The sequence below is a fragment of the Rhynchophorus ferrugineus genome, unplaced genomic scaffold (assembly GCF_030347505.1).
Source record: "Rhynchophorus ferrugineus isolate W39M unplaced genomic scaffold, kcgeb_rfMv2 rfM2, whole genome shotgun sequence".
NCBI lineage: Eukaryota > Metazoa > Arthropoda > Insecta > Coleoptera > Curculionidae > Rhynchophorus > Rhynchophorus ferrugineus.
Genome location: NW_027472581.1, coordinates 1,694,796 through 1,709,945, shown reverse-complemented (window position 1 = coordinate 1,709,945; position 15,150 = coordinate 1,694,796). Strand labels below are relative to the sequence as shown.

The window sequence follows — 15,150 nt, the reverse complement described above, 5'->3', positions numbered from 1 at the left end:
TTCAAGAATTTAGGAAAGAGATTTTGACAGTCAAAATGCCTGAACAAAAATCGAGAACGTTAGATCGAAACGACAATGTTAATCAAAAAAATATTACCTGTTATTGCCATAAAAACAGTTAAAAGTATTTTACTCTTTATCATTTACAATTTTATTCTTTTCGCCCTACTATATTAGTAATCTTGACAAACAGCGTTCTAAAATGCAGCTATTTTAATGTACAATATATTGTTATATACAAGTAAACTAACAAATAAAACATAAAACAATATATAGATTAGGTATAAATCTATGTACAATATGGCTTTATGTACATTTATTTATATTTATGGCTTATTTGTTAGTTATATATTTTTCAATATTTAATTGTCATTTTTACAACTCCTTCCTAATTCTTCTTACTGTTCCTCTTCTAAGCTTATCATACCATTCATTGGAGTACATTTACTATCCTGCATTCCACAATAAAAATTTTAAAAAACTATATAAATAGAATCAAATAAGACATTCCTCAGCACTCGCTGTATTCGCCGGATATCGCTTCATCTGATTATTTGTATTTTTAACGAAGAATAGAGAGTAATCTGGCCTATTTTTTCACAGATACCAAAATTGCCTCATATGTTTTTCAGTTAATTAGCAGTATTATAGTTAACATTATTTAATATATTTTACGACTTGACCAGGAATTCATTATTACAATAATCATTGATCGAAAACCTACAAATACAGTAATCATTTTACACTAAATTACAATGTAATAGTTAATACATCCTATGGGGGTTTACCATCATACTTATGATTGTTTGTTTCAGCTAAATGCCAACACTTTATTTTATTTACTTAACTGTATTAACATGTACGATAAAAGCTCTTTAAATATTGATAGTCCTCGAATATCTTCATAGTTCGTTTCTACCAACGGTTTTTGTAATGCGACATGTCAAACATTTATTTTTCTATAGCATAACATAATTTAGATATATTCGAGAAGGTCGATTCTTGTTTCACGCCATACCAATCTATAATACCAAATATTACAAAAACATTTCAGTAGCAGTAGAAATCAAAACAAAACCGTTGTATTTAATGGCATCCTCCTTAACCCTCATTAACTATAATTAAAACTTCTAACTAGTCTCGTATGAACAAAACTTGGTTGAACTAGTTCTATTTGGAGTAAAACATTTTTTTTAGCGTTTGCTTCCGTTGACTTTAATTGTGATTTATGAACGAATTATATAATTTGGTTTTGCAATGTTAAAACAACAATAAGTTTGTTGAAGCGTCGATGTGCAGAAACCATAGTTTAAGTATGTTACAAACTGTATAAAATTTATTTTTTGGAAAATGGTTTTCTAGAAAGACGCATAATTTTTTTAATGTGCGAAATTTGTTCAGAAAGAGCTCTGAAAAGTATCTTCTTCTCCCACTAAATTCTGTTTTTATTAGTTTGTATTCGCCAAACGAAATAACAGCCTATTGACCTATGTCACTGCTGCCAGTAATATCTAAGGTTTTTGAAAAACCCCTGATGAAAAGTATAAACCGGATCATAGAGAGAAAAAACCTAATACCAACACACCAGTTTGGGTTTATTAACAAATATTCAACAATAAACCAGGTCCATAGAATAACAGATACTATTAAAAAAGCCTACGAAAGTATAAAAGTATGTTCAGCTATATTCTTAGATATTCACAAGCCTTCGATAAGGTTTGCCATGAAGGCCTTGTTCATAAACTACAGGAAATGTTACCAAAACAACACACCGAACTACTAAAATGGCAAAATTACAGCGAGAATGCTTAAGAGTTAAACAAGAATAAGCTTACTCTACAATAAAAAAAGCTAAAGCAGGTATACCACAGAGAAGTGTACTGGGGCCAAAGCCTTATCTACCCTACAGTTGTGATATACCATATATAGAGAATATTACGATGGCTACATTTGCTGATGACACTGCGATTATAGCTGTCGGAGACAATAGTGAAGAAGCCAGAGGAAAATTACAACAGGCAAGTGACAATATAAATAATTGAACACAAGCTTGTAAAATAAAAATTAACGAAATTAAATATGTACATGTGAAGTTCACCTACAATCAGAGCGTACAAGCACCAATAACATCTATCATTCCATATAGCAACAACGCTAAATATCTCGGAATGAAACTTGATGCAAAACCTCGCTAGAAGGAACATATAAAGAAGAAAAGAAAATAACTAGAATTGAAATATCCGAAAACGTATTGACTAATTGGAAGAAAATCACAATTATCAGTACATAATAAATTGCTATTATATTATATAAGCAAATACTGAAACCTATATGGACATACGGATTCAATTATGGGGATGTTGATGCAAAAAGTAATATAGACAAAATACAAATTTTTCACAAAAAAGTCCATCAAGTCACAAAGAATACAGTCAGTCAAGAAGTTAAGAGAATTGCAATGGGGCATGAGGAAAGACTCCATTCTCATGAGAATATTGAAGTATTGCAACTTTTGGATTACCAGATCACAAGAGTAGGACACAGACTCAAAAGAATCAAACTATCTGATCTTGTGTAGTGTGTTAGTGTTGTGTATAAATAATACAGCAGTGATACGTATAAACGTTATTTTATCAGAGACTGAGATAGGGCCGATGGGTCCTCTTAGTTATATACCTAGATTTAAGTTATTATAAAGACAAGTTGTAGGTTAGTCGGAACCGACTAGTAACAATGTAATAATTAAATAATAAAAAATAGTTTTAATTGAAAAACTAATTTAGGTTGGGTTCAATTATCTGACATATTTCCTTACTCTATTAGCCTTATTTAGCTCCATTAGACTATTTCAATGACTGGAAAGGGACGTTAACGTAAATGCACCGAATCCAAGTAGTGTACTCTGAGAGTTTGGAAAAACAACCAACAGGCTTGCGTTTTATTTCAAAATATTTATCTCTTGATCTCCATAGTGTATATTTATGTACGTGTTTTCGAATAATCAGGGTATTTTGCTATTATTTATGCGGAATCTGACTAAATATTGACCATAAAATTATTGTTAGGCTGTATGCCAAACCAAATAGCGATTTCTAATTTTAAATAGTGACAATTAATATCTCAAGTTTGATTATTGATAAGATTAACCTGGTAGAAACTGACAAATATAGTTCGGGTAGTGATTATTGTTCGAAGTATAAAAGCATGTTCTAGATATTACTGTAGTAGTGACGGATAAATAAAGCGATGCCGATAATAAATATTTAATGATACTTCTAATAAATAAAAGTAATATAAACTTGTTAAAACGTATATGTCACTTTTTACACCTAGAAAAAGTATAATAAATTCCTCATTAGTTAGCAATACTCGAAAATAATTTAATGAGTGATTTATTAGATGATTACATGTATTTTCGTCAATGATATATATTGGTAAAAATGCAAGTATGAATGTAGACAACCTAATATAACTGCATTAAGCTGTACTAACTGTATTAAACAACATTATTAAGATATTTAATGTATACAGGCGCTAATCAAGTGAACTTTGAACTTTTTGGTGAACTACAAAAGTTATAGGGCTAAATCGTCTTATTTGGTTTGCAATAATACTGATACCGTCATCGGACGTAACTGATGATTGTACACATGACATATAAGAATTCTACTGCTCTTCATTCGTGATATCCATTCTAGGTACCTTTTCTTTGTTCTTAATTTTGATTAAATCTTAAAACCCTTGAGTTCTCGCTAATTCTGTACATTTCGCTACATTCGCTACATTCTTCAAATCTCTAATAAAATTCTGATGTTCTTTTCTTAGTTCTTTACTACAGCTCAATAAAACGTCTATCTTCTAAAAAATCTCCAGGCCCAGGTAGTATAACAGTAAGCTATCTGAAAAACCTTTCTAGCAAGCAACTATCAAGGTTTGCCAACATCATCACCTCTCTCACATTATTATCTTGTGGTTAAAGCATTTCCCGAAGAATTAGAAACATTCACTCGTCCCTGTAATTCCAAAAAAAAAGCCAAGTCCAGTCCATCCACTTTTCAAACTAGCCAAAAAAGCGATATTACACGCTTTAAATAATTTTACTGACGCGCACAACATAATCTCGAATGAACAATTCGGTTTCTATGCCAAACACTCAAGCCTTCATCAAGCTGCTCGCGTCCCAGCAATAATCCATCAGACATTAAGAAAAGGTCGAAAAACTGGAGCTACCTTTCTAAATGTTTCCAAAGCTTCCGACCAAGTTTGGCATGACGGTTTAATTTTGATAGTTAAAAATCTGGGTCTACCGAATAACCTAATCTCCCCGATAGATTCATACTTGGACGGTAGGTCCTTTCAAGTGAGGATCGGTGACGCAGTCTCCTCTCGAAAACAAAGATCGGTAGGAGTTCCTCAATGTATTCCACTAGCCCCTGCCCTGTTCAACTTGTACATGGCTGATTTCCTACTCCACAAGTATTCTCATGCAATATTTTATGCAGATGATACAGCCTTTTTTACAACCGGCTACAATCCCAACGTTATTCGCGACAGAATCCAAGTCGAACTGAAATAGGCGATTACGTGGTACAAAATCTGGCAGCTGCAGATTAACTCGAGCAAAACTCAGGCTATTCTGTTCCACCGAGAAAGAGTTCTGCGCCCACCGCCTTGAAATCGATAAAGTTCCTATCCCCTGGCTCCAGAAGGTATCATTCCTCGGTCTCCAGTTTTACCGCAGGTTCTAATGGCCACTCCAAATCCAGCAGGTTCTAATGGCCACTCCAAATCCAGCAGGTTCTAATGGCCACTCCAAATCCAGCACGCTATCTGCAAAGGCAATGGCGTATATAGTGTTCTTCCCACTCCTCTGCAAAAAAAGTTAACTGCCAATCCCCCAAAAGGCGACTCTGTCTAAAAATCTAGTCCGTAAAATCTGTCTCTGCGGAGCACAGGTGTGGTACAGGTACGTCTTTGAGAGACAACTTATACTATTTAAACTGTTCCAATCCAAAAAACCCGCCTTACTCAATACCCCATGGTTTATGTTCGTGACGAATTTTGCGAATATGCTCAGTGCATGGTTCTCCCTAGGCGCCTTAGGCGATGAATGCGACAACATCTTAATCAAATCCCTACCCATCCACAAACCTTGGTAGATAACCAACTGCGACAATCCCAGTCGTATCCCAGCAAAAGATCAGCAAAAGACCATTTGGTTCAAGCTGATCATTCTGGAACAAGAAAAAAACGCCTCTCTCTTTTTCTCTACCCCTTGTAACAGTACAACTTCCATAGCGCTTCTGTACTCCCATTACCTAACCTAATATCCTGTCCATTCTCCCGTCGAACACATGTATCGTTTAAAATCGAAATAAACAAATGTTTCTTCAGTCGGTGTTTTCTGTTCTCGTGTGAATTCCTTCTACAAAAATAGTAGTGAGTGTTCCGATAAACAATCGCGTTGAGAGCCACACATTCCAACTGACAAGACGAACATTCCTACAAGCTCATTGAAAATTATTTCTTTTCGTCTGCCATTACATTAACAATATCGAAAAACATCGTTCCAAAATGCTATAATATTAACATACAATATATTGTTATTTACAAGCAAACTACCAAAAACTAAGGATGTACAATAACCATAAATATAAATTAAACAAAACATATACCTAATCATAAAAAAAAAAACTAGTTCATAATATAACTAAAAATGATCGCACAATAACTACAAGAGCTTTTTTAAATAAAGTAAATGCCTTATTTATTATTGAGCCGAAATATTTTTTAACAAATATCGAGAGAATAATCGAAATATTACCTATTATTGCCATAAAAACAGTCAAAAGTATTTTACTATTTATCATTCACTATTTTAATCTTTTTACCCTATTACATTAACAATATGCTATGCAAATGCTAATATTAACATACAAAATGTTGTTATTTACAAGCAAACTATAAAAAGAATCATAAAACGGTGATCAGTCGAATGAAACTAGTACAACCAACAATAATAACTAAAAGTACATTACTATCGACTGAAACAGTCGATAGTAAATAGGAACAAAATTAGTCGGACGGATAATAGCGACCGAAAACAGTCACTGGTAAAAGTAATAAAATCAGTCGATCCAGAAATGGCGACTGTAACAGTCGATAGTAAAATGTAGTCAATTACTAAACAGTCGATGGTCGATTTCAGTCGATAGTTCCCAACACTAGTATTTAGCTTCGGTTGTCGGTAGTAATTTTCGGTCTGTGTCGATAGTCTCTAAAAAGTGCGTTGTGGAGATTCTATAGTAATAATCAGTTATTCAACAGGATTTAATTTTCAGTAATAATACTACTAATATCTTTTTAGAGTGCTAAATTGTGCAAAAAGTACATATATTGAATCCATGACGTATGTTTATACATTATCTACAGGGTATTACATTACTATTAGCTATTAATAATAATAATGTGATAATAATTCAATGCTGCAATGCCTCTTCTCAAATTTTGTTATATTATTTAATGTCTTTCTAGGATTTTGGCTCCAATAAATGAAATTTATTTCAGGAATAAAAAATTTAAAAAATTGTAATCGAAATCCAATTAAGCAACAATATATTTTTAGCTATCTCCAAACGAACATATGTTAATAAGTAAATTATTGTTCCCGAATTAGATGCTATGACGGCAATATAGGCTTTCGTATAATCATTTTGAAATATTGCGTGAATCGACATTCGATTATTTATTTAAACGTGTCGCTAATATTTACTACCGACGGCCGGTATCAGCGTGATATTTTCTGAAAGTCGTAATTTGTTTTTACTTATCGACAAACGATGAAGTAACTCATTTTTTATTGGCGATATTTGAAGGATTCCTGAAAGATATGATTAAAAGTGGAGTTTGCGGGAGATAATGGATTAAGACGCTTATTTTATCGTGTATTCAGATAAAGTGTATTGGTATTGTACAAATATGATATAAATATAGAATTCACATTATTTAACAAGAATAATTTAATGATTTCTTGGTCAAAGAAATGTAAATTTGAGTAAACCACACACATTATTTTTTCGTTCATATAAATTATTTTTGTTATTTGTTAACTCTTCACATTTTCTATTATTTTTTATTAATCACAATAACATTCGAATTTAGCAAATAATGAAAGAATTTACAGAGAAAAACATTATCCATGTTATTACCAAAAACTAGCCCTCTCGTCGTCGCTGGAGAACTTCTTCGCTAGCTCTCTTAGCAAACTGCCTCTGGAGCTCTTTTATTTGTTTTTTGTTGTTGATTCACTTTGCGCCCTGTTATCTCAAAACTGACGATTTCAATTAGACTTTCTTGTGAGTTAATGAAACACTTACTACTTAATTTATTTACACAACTACAATTAAGTCTCAATCCTAAAAAGGCTCCTGGAATAGATTATATTTCGCCTGGATTATTAAAAGAGCTGCCACGAAGAGCAATAATCATGTTGACATATATACATATTCAGTGCCTGCTTTAGACTGAACCATATCCCGGAATGTCTTAAGGTTGTATATTTATATATTTAAGAAACTGCTGTTAAAACGTATAAAACTATTTATAGAAATACCAGATTTCCATTTTATATTTTCAAATTACCACTCGACAATCGACCAAATGCACAGTGTAACAGCGATTGTTGAAAGGGAATTCGAAGAAATGAAATACTGCCCTGCAATATTTCTGAGCATCTCACAAGCTTTTGACCGGGTATGGCATTTGGGATCAATATACAATATACAAAATGTGCAAATTGCTACCACGGAATTACTGTCTACTGCTATAATCATATCTTTTCGAAAGAATAGAATAGAGACTTAGACCTATTTCGACTGCAGTTCCACAGGGTAGTACCTTGGGATCACTCTTATATCTGCTCTATACAGCTGATATCACAAAAGCAAAAGGAACAGTACTTGGAATATTTGCTGACGACACAGATATCATGGAAAAAGGTGTATCTCTGCCTAAGGCTATAGCAAAAGTACAAGTAGCGGTCAACAAGATCTACAAATGGACTAGAGACTGGAAAATAGAGCTTAATAACCCCATGTTAATTTTGCGTTGCGGCAGAATGACGAAAACCTAATTATATCACTTGACGGATGTCCGATTCCTCAAACAAAATACCCGGAATATCTCTCGATGGTAGGTTAATCTGGAAACATCGTATTAGTCAAATAGCAGAGCAGATTAGACTCAAAGTCAAGCAACTCTACTCTACTGGTTAGTCGGAAGATACTCTCAATCTAAATTCGAAGAGACTGGTTTATCAGTCAATCACAAAGTCAATTTGGACCTATGGGGTGCAAATATGGGGTTGCACTCAGACATCAAACCAACTAGTAATCCAACGCACTCCAAAAAAAAATCTACGAATAATTACCGAGGCTTGCCGCTACGTAAGCAACGAGGAGCTGTACAATGACCTCGAAATCGAATAGATAGACGAAGTGATCCAATATTTCGCCTTAAAACAAGAAATAAGTTTGCTAAATCAGAGTAACGTAGCAACATTACAGCTACCGGACAACACGCAGGAAATCAGAAGATTGAAACGAAACAAACCACATGAACTTGTTTAGTGTACAAGTGTTTTCTTAACTTTTAATTTGGGAAATACAAACCGATGTATTAATCCCGTAGTCGCCTTTCTTGTGTATTAATGCAAGTACAACAGAACAGTAGTAATAAATTAATTTGTAAATTAAGATGGTACAGAGCATATCGTATGTAAGATATAATTAATTAAAAAATATAATTAAGTGAGGCGAGGCGATCTTTAATTTGGGTCCTTATATCTAGATTTATCGACTCTCAATTGCGAATTATCGTGAATAGTGAATTGCAGTGAATGAATTAGAACCCCTCGGTTCGCCCTATTTAAGATGGCATGTATGTCACGCCTACTTTGAAAGCATACGTATTTACCAATCACCTTCTTTTCCAACTAATGGCCAATTACTGAAATTGAATGAAATATCATACACTCTAAAGATATCAACTGAATGTGTACATCATATCATTCACGAATATTTGGATATGAGAAGCTCTGTGCAAAGTGGTTGCCGCGCGAGCTCACTTTTGACCAAAAACAACGACCAATTGATGATTGGGAGCAGTGTTTGAAGATGATCAAGCGTAATAAACCCCGGTTTTTGCGACGATATGTGACAATGGATGAAACATGGCTCCATCATTTCACTACGAAGTCCAATCGACAGTCATCCGAGTAGACTGCACACGATGAATCTTCTCTCCAAAGCGTGGGAAAACGCAACAATCTGCTAGCAAGGTTATGGCGTCTGTATTTTGGGATGCCCATTGAATAATTTTCATTGACTACTTTGAAAAAGGAAGGACCACCAACAGCAACTATTACATAGCGTTATTGCACTGTTTGAAGGACAAAATCGCCGAAAAACCGCCGCAAGTGTTGCTTCACCAAGACAATGCACATGTTTCAAAAATCCACGAATTGGGCTACGAATTGCAGATCAAAAAAGAATGCTCGTTGAGAAGAAATTTTCGTCGAATGATTAGGTGAGCCGAAACTGAAGCCTATTTTGAAGCAAAGGACAAATCGTACTACAAAAATGGGATCGAGAAGTTGGAGTGTCGTTATAATCAATGTATCACACTTGAAGGGAATTATGTTGAATAAAAAAACTGATTTTGCCAAAAAAGTGTATTACTAAGGTAGGGACTTTCCAAAAGACCTGTTATTGTTGTATTACATAGTCATAATTCACTTAATAAACTGCTGTACTGTATTAGATATATCAACAGCATATATAAATAATTGTGCAAAATAATTGTTCATATTATATCAATTAAATTATAACGATGGAAGTTTCAAGGCAATATACCTTTTTAGATGCTTAGATAATAATATTATTACCTATATTAATTATCCTTATTAATTTAAACATTTCTCTTCGCAGCTTTGATGTGGAAAATGGAGCCAGTCCAGGCAGAAGTCCTCTGGATGGCAGCGCATCTCCGTCAGCAGGTCTGGTACTCCAGAACCTGCCGCAAAGGCGCGAGAGCTTCTTATATCGATCGGACAGCGACTTCGAGATGTCACCAAAATCGATGTCGAGGAACTCGTCGATAGCCAGCGAAAGGTAAGCGATTTCCTTTCATGTTTTCATATTATTTTTGAATACTTCGTTTTATATAAATGTTAATTCAGATAATTGGATAATGGAGAAAATATTTTATAAAATAAATTGTTTTATTAGTTTCGAATAATTTGTGATATTATTCCTGTACACATTAAAAACAAAACGTCAGAATTTATTGCACAATGAGAATATGAAAAAAAACAGCTTAACCATTGAAATCACTGAAAATATAATTACTATTGAGCCTACAAATATGATTCCGTCTTTATCAAAAATAAAATACGCCCTCTTGCTTTACAGTGGTACAAATATACATTTATTGTTGTTAAAATTATTTGAGGGGCTATACTCATCTCCAAAATAATGTTCTGCAACTTAACTACGTTCGCTGTTGTAACACCGCTCCTAGTGAGGACAACGACAATATATAATATCATTTTACAACAATTTGAATTAGAATATTGTAGTAGCATTTTGAGACAAGTCCAAGAGCAATTTTGAATGGAAAATTATAAATGAAACTTATTAGATGAAAGAGCTCTTTCATTAGAATTGGGGTTGAAGTCCACATAGCTCACAATACAATAGATTAGCCACAATATATTTCTGTTAATTTCGACTGTGCCATTGTCAAAATATATTAATTTTACTACACATTCAACTTTCGAATAGAATCTCTGAAAAAATGCTGTTATTCAACACATGCAGAATGTGAAAGAGAGTTTAAAAAAACTATTTTTGGCTTTATGTCCTCAAAACACCTTTTAACCATCCATAAATACACGGTTATCTGTAGTTTGCCTTTTAAAAAATTCCGATCGTGAATATATATATGTATATGAGCGAATTGGCAAATACTTTTCATCAATCTGAAGGAAAAAAGTCGTTTGCAATAAGACTTGCGAAGAGAAATAATACTATTTAAAAGAAAATTCACTACTCTTTACTCACACATTCCATAATCTACTAATAAATGTGCAATAAAGTGACAGTGTCATTAATATCTTGCACAACTCTGGCGTCTAATGAAACTAGTAAGGAATTTTTGTGATGGTGTCAGTTCAGTACGGAACTATAATAGAACTATTTTAGCAGTCCGTTGCAACCAATTATTCAAACCTTCACTGATTATTGGTTATATTTTGGATCCGTCTAAAAGCTAAGCATTTATGATAAACAAGACTAACATCAACAAATCTTGTAAGCAGCTCATTTTGAAATTTTTGTAGGGGTGGTTAAATAGGAATTTAAAATAAAACTTTATTATTTATATGAGTGTTTTAAGTTAAATATTTTGTGAGTTTTTGATTTCATTCTTAGGTTTGCAAGAACAAGCAGTACTGTTCAGACTGTTCTTTTTTCTTGCTAATAATATTTGGCAAATAATAATTGGACGTTTAATTTCAGCTGATGTGTTTGATTTACAATAGTTCCCACAAATCTTACTCCAGTAATGCTTCTAATTTCGTATATTTTTATCATATTTTATAATAGCCTTCTATTTCAAAATTAACAATTAAATAAATGTAACATTAGATGGTTTTTTTCAACGGTGGATTTTTAACCACTTGAATCAAATACATGAATTGTTTGTGATTTTAAAAAGCCTTATATTGACAATTGCAGTATTAGATATCCACTCTTTTGTCAGCAATTTAATGGCGCTTTTGACATAACTCATCATCATTCTGTATCTTCCAGGGATTTCTGCATAATTTTATTCCTCACTTCAGGAATCAATTATGGATTCTTGGCGTAAAACTAAAAATATTCTTATAAATCTTCTTATAGGACATTTGGAGGCTAACTAGCATTTTTTACTCATTTGTGTCCAATAAATATACTATGCTTTGAATTTTTATTTGATTTGGTTCCCATGGCATTTATCTCTTTTGTTATGGATTGAAACTCCGCTAAGGGCTATCACAATGTTCCCTTCAAATGTTCACCATTTATTCTAACCAACCCGCAGTACGGATTTGTTACTCAAAATCCATCCCCACTATCTGGCATCAGTAGTAATATCTGATAAAATTTTTAATATTCATCTAATAATATTGAACATTTTGTCCGATTTTGTGATGTCTTGGCACACTGTATCAAAATTGCTTTTCTTGTCATAATGTAATAAAATAACACTTTAATATACGTAATGTTATATTTAGAACAAATCCTCACATCATCACCAATCACAAAGAAGACAGAATCATATTTGTACACTTAATCTATAATGGTTACGTTAAATGAATTTTAATAGAGTAATAAAAATTACGTGTACTACTACAACTACTATATTTTTATCACAAGAAAATACTAAATTTAACTAGCTCGAAATATATACTTACATTAGTTACTCATAATCTACAATAAGGTTTCGGTTTTTACGCAGAACAAATATTAATTTGATACGTATGATGTTTAAAGTTTTTTGGAATATTTTATTTAGATTTATTGTGCGTTATGTTGTTTATTTTAAATATTCACCACAACAAAGGCGAACTTTTTGTTTCTTATAATATAAAATTATATTAGTAATTTCGTAATATGAATAAACTAAATATTTAGCGTGGATTGTATCTTACTGCAAACCAAAACAATTTATTTTGATCTGATTCATAACACGGTCATATGGCAAAAGCTATTAAAAGCATCGATGATTTAAGGACCGCCAAGATACGTGGTTCCAGACATTGGTATTAAATGTTCGAAAGTCGGATGGAGTGTTCCAGACCTAATAATAGAAATAAATAGCTATTAGTCAGCAAATGAAGCTGCAGTTCTTGTTTTTCATCGGCATCGAAATCAACAAATAATATTGAATCAATGCAAGAAAACCGGTGTTAAACTGTTGTTAGAATTCTTTCATCTAGTCGGGTTTTATAACATTTTAATACTATTATCTTTACCGTGAATATAATGCAATAAAACTAGTCATAACATAACGTATACTAGGAAATAATGACGTTTATAAATGAACTGTTATGTAAATGAAAGACATGTGCTTTCTTATTTTCTTAACATATTAAGTATAAAATATTTTACGTGGAATAACACCACATAATTACCGAAGCTAACCTTTATTTATTATACTGTAATTATACGGTTGTATAATTTTAAAATTCTGTATTTAACTGAATATTGACTTTAACCCTGACTAATTTTCTACTAAAACATTAGTTTTTTGCATATATTCTAACCTTTTTGGTAATATGACGATACCGTGTTAAAAATATGAGGTAGGTTTAGCAACCATCCAGTCATCGATCTATTTTAGCACTTCTTCAGTATTTCAAATCCATCGTCTAGCCTGACTAATATATAATTCATAGCTAAAGAATACACTGAGCATAGCAGAACTTCCAATGTGGGCTACAAAAGTTTCCTTCACAGCAGTTGTCTTACAATAGGACAATAGGAGCTTAGTGTTTGTTACTCGCTATTGCTATTTTTTTTATAAAAATTTAATTTGGCCTTAGCAGCTCCTAAGATACTTGACCTTGCAGATCTTTTCATTTCAAATCATATTAGGTCACAGACTAGTCTCTTTTTCAAAAATATCTGCTCAAAACGATATTTTCAAACAAGGTTTCCTTTATTTCCTCATCACGGCTAAGCTGTCTAAAGGTTCTTTGAAAATGTGTGCTGTTTTCGTACAATAGGTCTTGTAATTTATTGTCTTCAAATTTGTTTAGTCCTTCAGGTTGTTTTATTTCATTGATATCAAAATCAGAAGGGAATCAGATCAGAATCTGTTTCAATCAGTACCAACATTAGTTCTAGTCAAATAATATAAAACTTGTGCTATTTCGACACATCATGTGCTATTCAAGCCAGACTATGTGGCATCGACCAGACCATTTCTGTCTTTATTATCCTGGGTTTCGTTGTGAATATTTGACTTGAACTAACATGATAATATAATTGTTCTAGTTTTCTAGTTTCAACTAGGATAATTCTTCATCAAAATCACCGGTTCAAAAACATGAAAATCAATATCCACACGACTTATTACGGAAAATAATGTCTCCATGTCTCCTCTTTGTTTAATATATCAATATCAACACAAATCAAATGTTTTGAAACCTTGGAGACAAGACATCATTAAATGATATAAATTAATCGATTGTTCGCGTAGTTGGTTCAGCGTTCGTTCATTTATTGTCCTGATTTCATTTGATTTATATAAAATACCTATAAAACAGTTCATTATCTTGTATAGACAGACCTTTAGAGACATAATACTGTTGATAGTGATTGATTATGAGGAGATTCCAATTAATGAACCAGACGATAAAACTTATTGTTAGAATAAATCCTGTCGTTATTTCGTCAGATCGGAACCTAGAAAATCTAAGGAAATTATTGTGTTCCATATGTAAAAAATAGTATTATCTATTTCAGGTTATTTTAAATAAACATGTTAACAGCAATTCCATATAATAGATGGTTTGCTAATATCTATGTTTCTAGTAATAACTTTTTATTTGATACATACATTATAATTTAATTTATTTTCCTTAAGTAATCTGTATGACATTGATTTGTCAAAAAAATATTCGTCAAAATCAAAAGTTTCAGGTAGTATCAGAATTATTTTTAAAATTATTTCATGGGCCTTAATTAAAAAATATAAAATCTTTTCTGAGGAAACTTGAATTTAATTTCAGAAAACCGACACGTCTTACTCTGTTATAGCCAGACTATGTGGCATCGACCAGAACAACTGAATTTCTTTTTATTTTTATATCCTGGTTTTCTATAACAAAAAAAAATTTAATAACTTTTCATTTGATATATACGTTAATTTTTTCTTTAATTGTTCTGTATGAAATTGATTTGTCAAAAAATTTGATTTAATTTAATACTTAAATATGAAATAACTACGAAATATTTAGTTGGGTATATATATATATCATTAAATATCAAAATATCATTAAATGATATAAATTAATCGATTGTTCACGTGGTTGGTTCAGCGTTC

The 15,150-nt window shown here is 32.2% G+C and overlaps 1 protein-coding gene across 4 annotated transcripts in view; it reads left to right on the top strand.

Moving 5' to 3' along the window:
• Positions 1–15,150, top strand: part of dnc (phosphodiesterase dunce) — a 787,050-nt gene that overhangs the window by 295,125 nt on the left and 476,775 nt on the right. For all 4 annotated transcript variants that reach the window (XM_076395536.1, XM_076395535.1, XM_076395537.1 and 1 more), the window contains one exon: positions 9,987–10,169. In XM_076395536.1, coding sequence (XP_076251651.1) covers positions 9,987–10,169 — 183 coding nt within the window. The remainder of the gene's footprint in view (positions 1–9,986; positions 10,170–15,150) is intronic.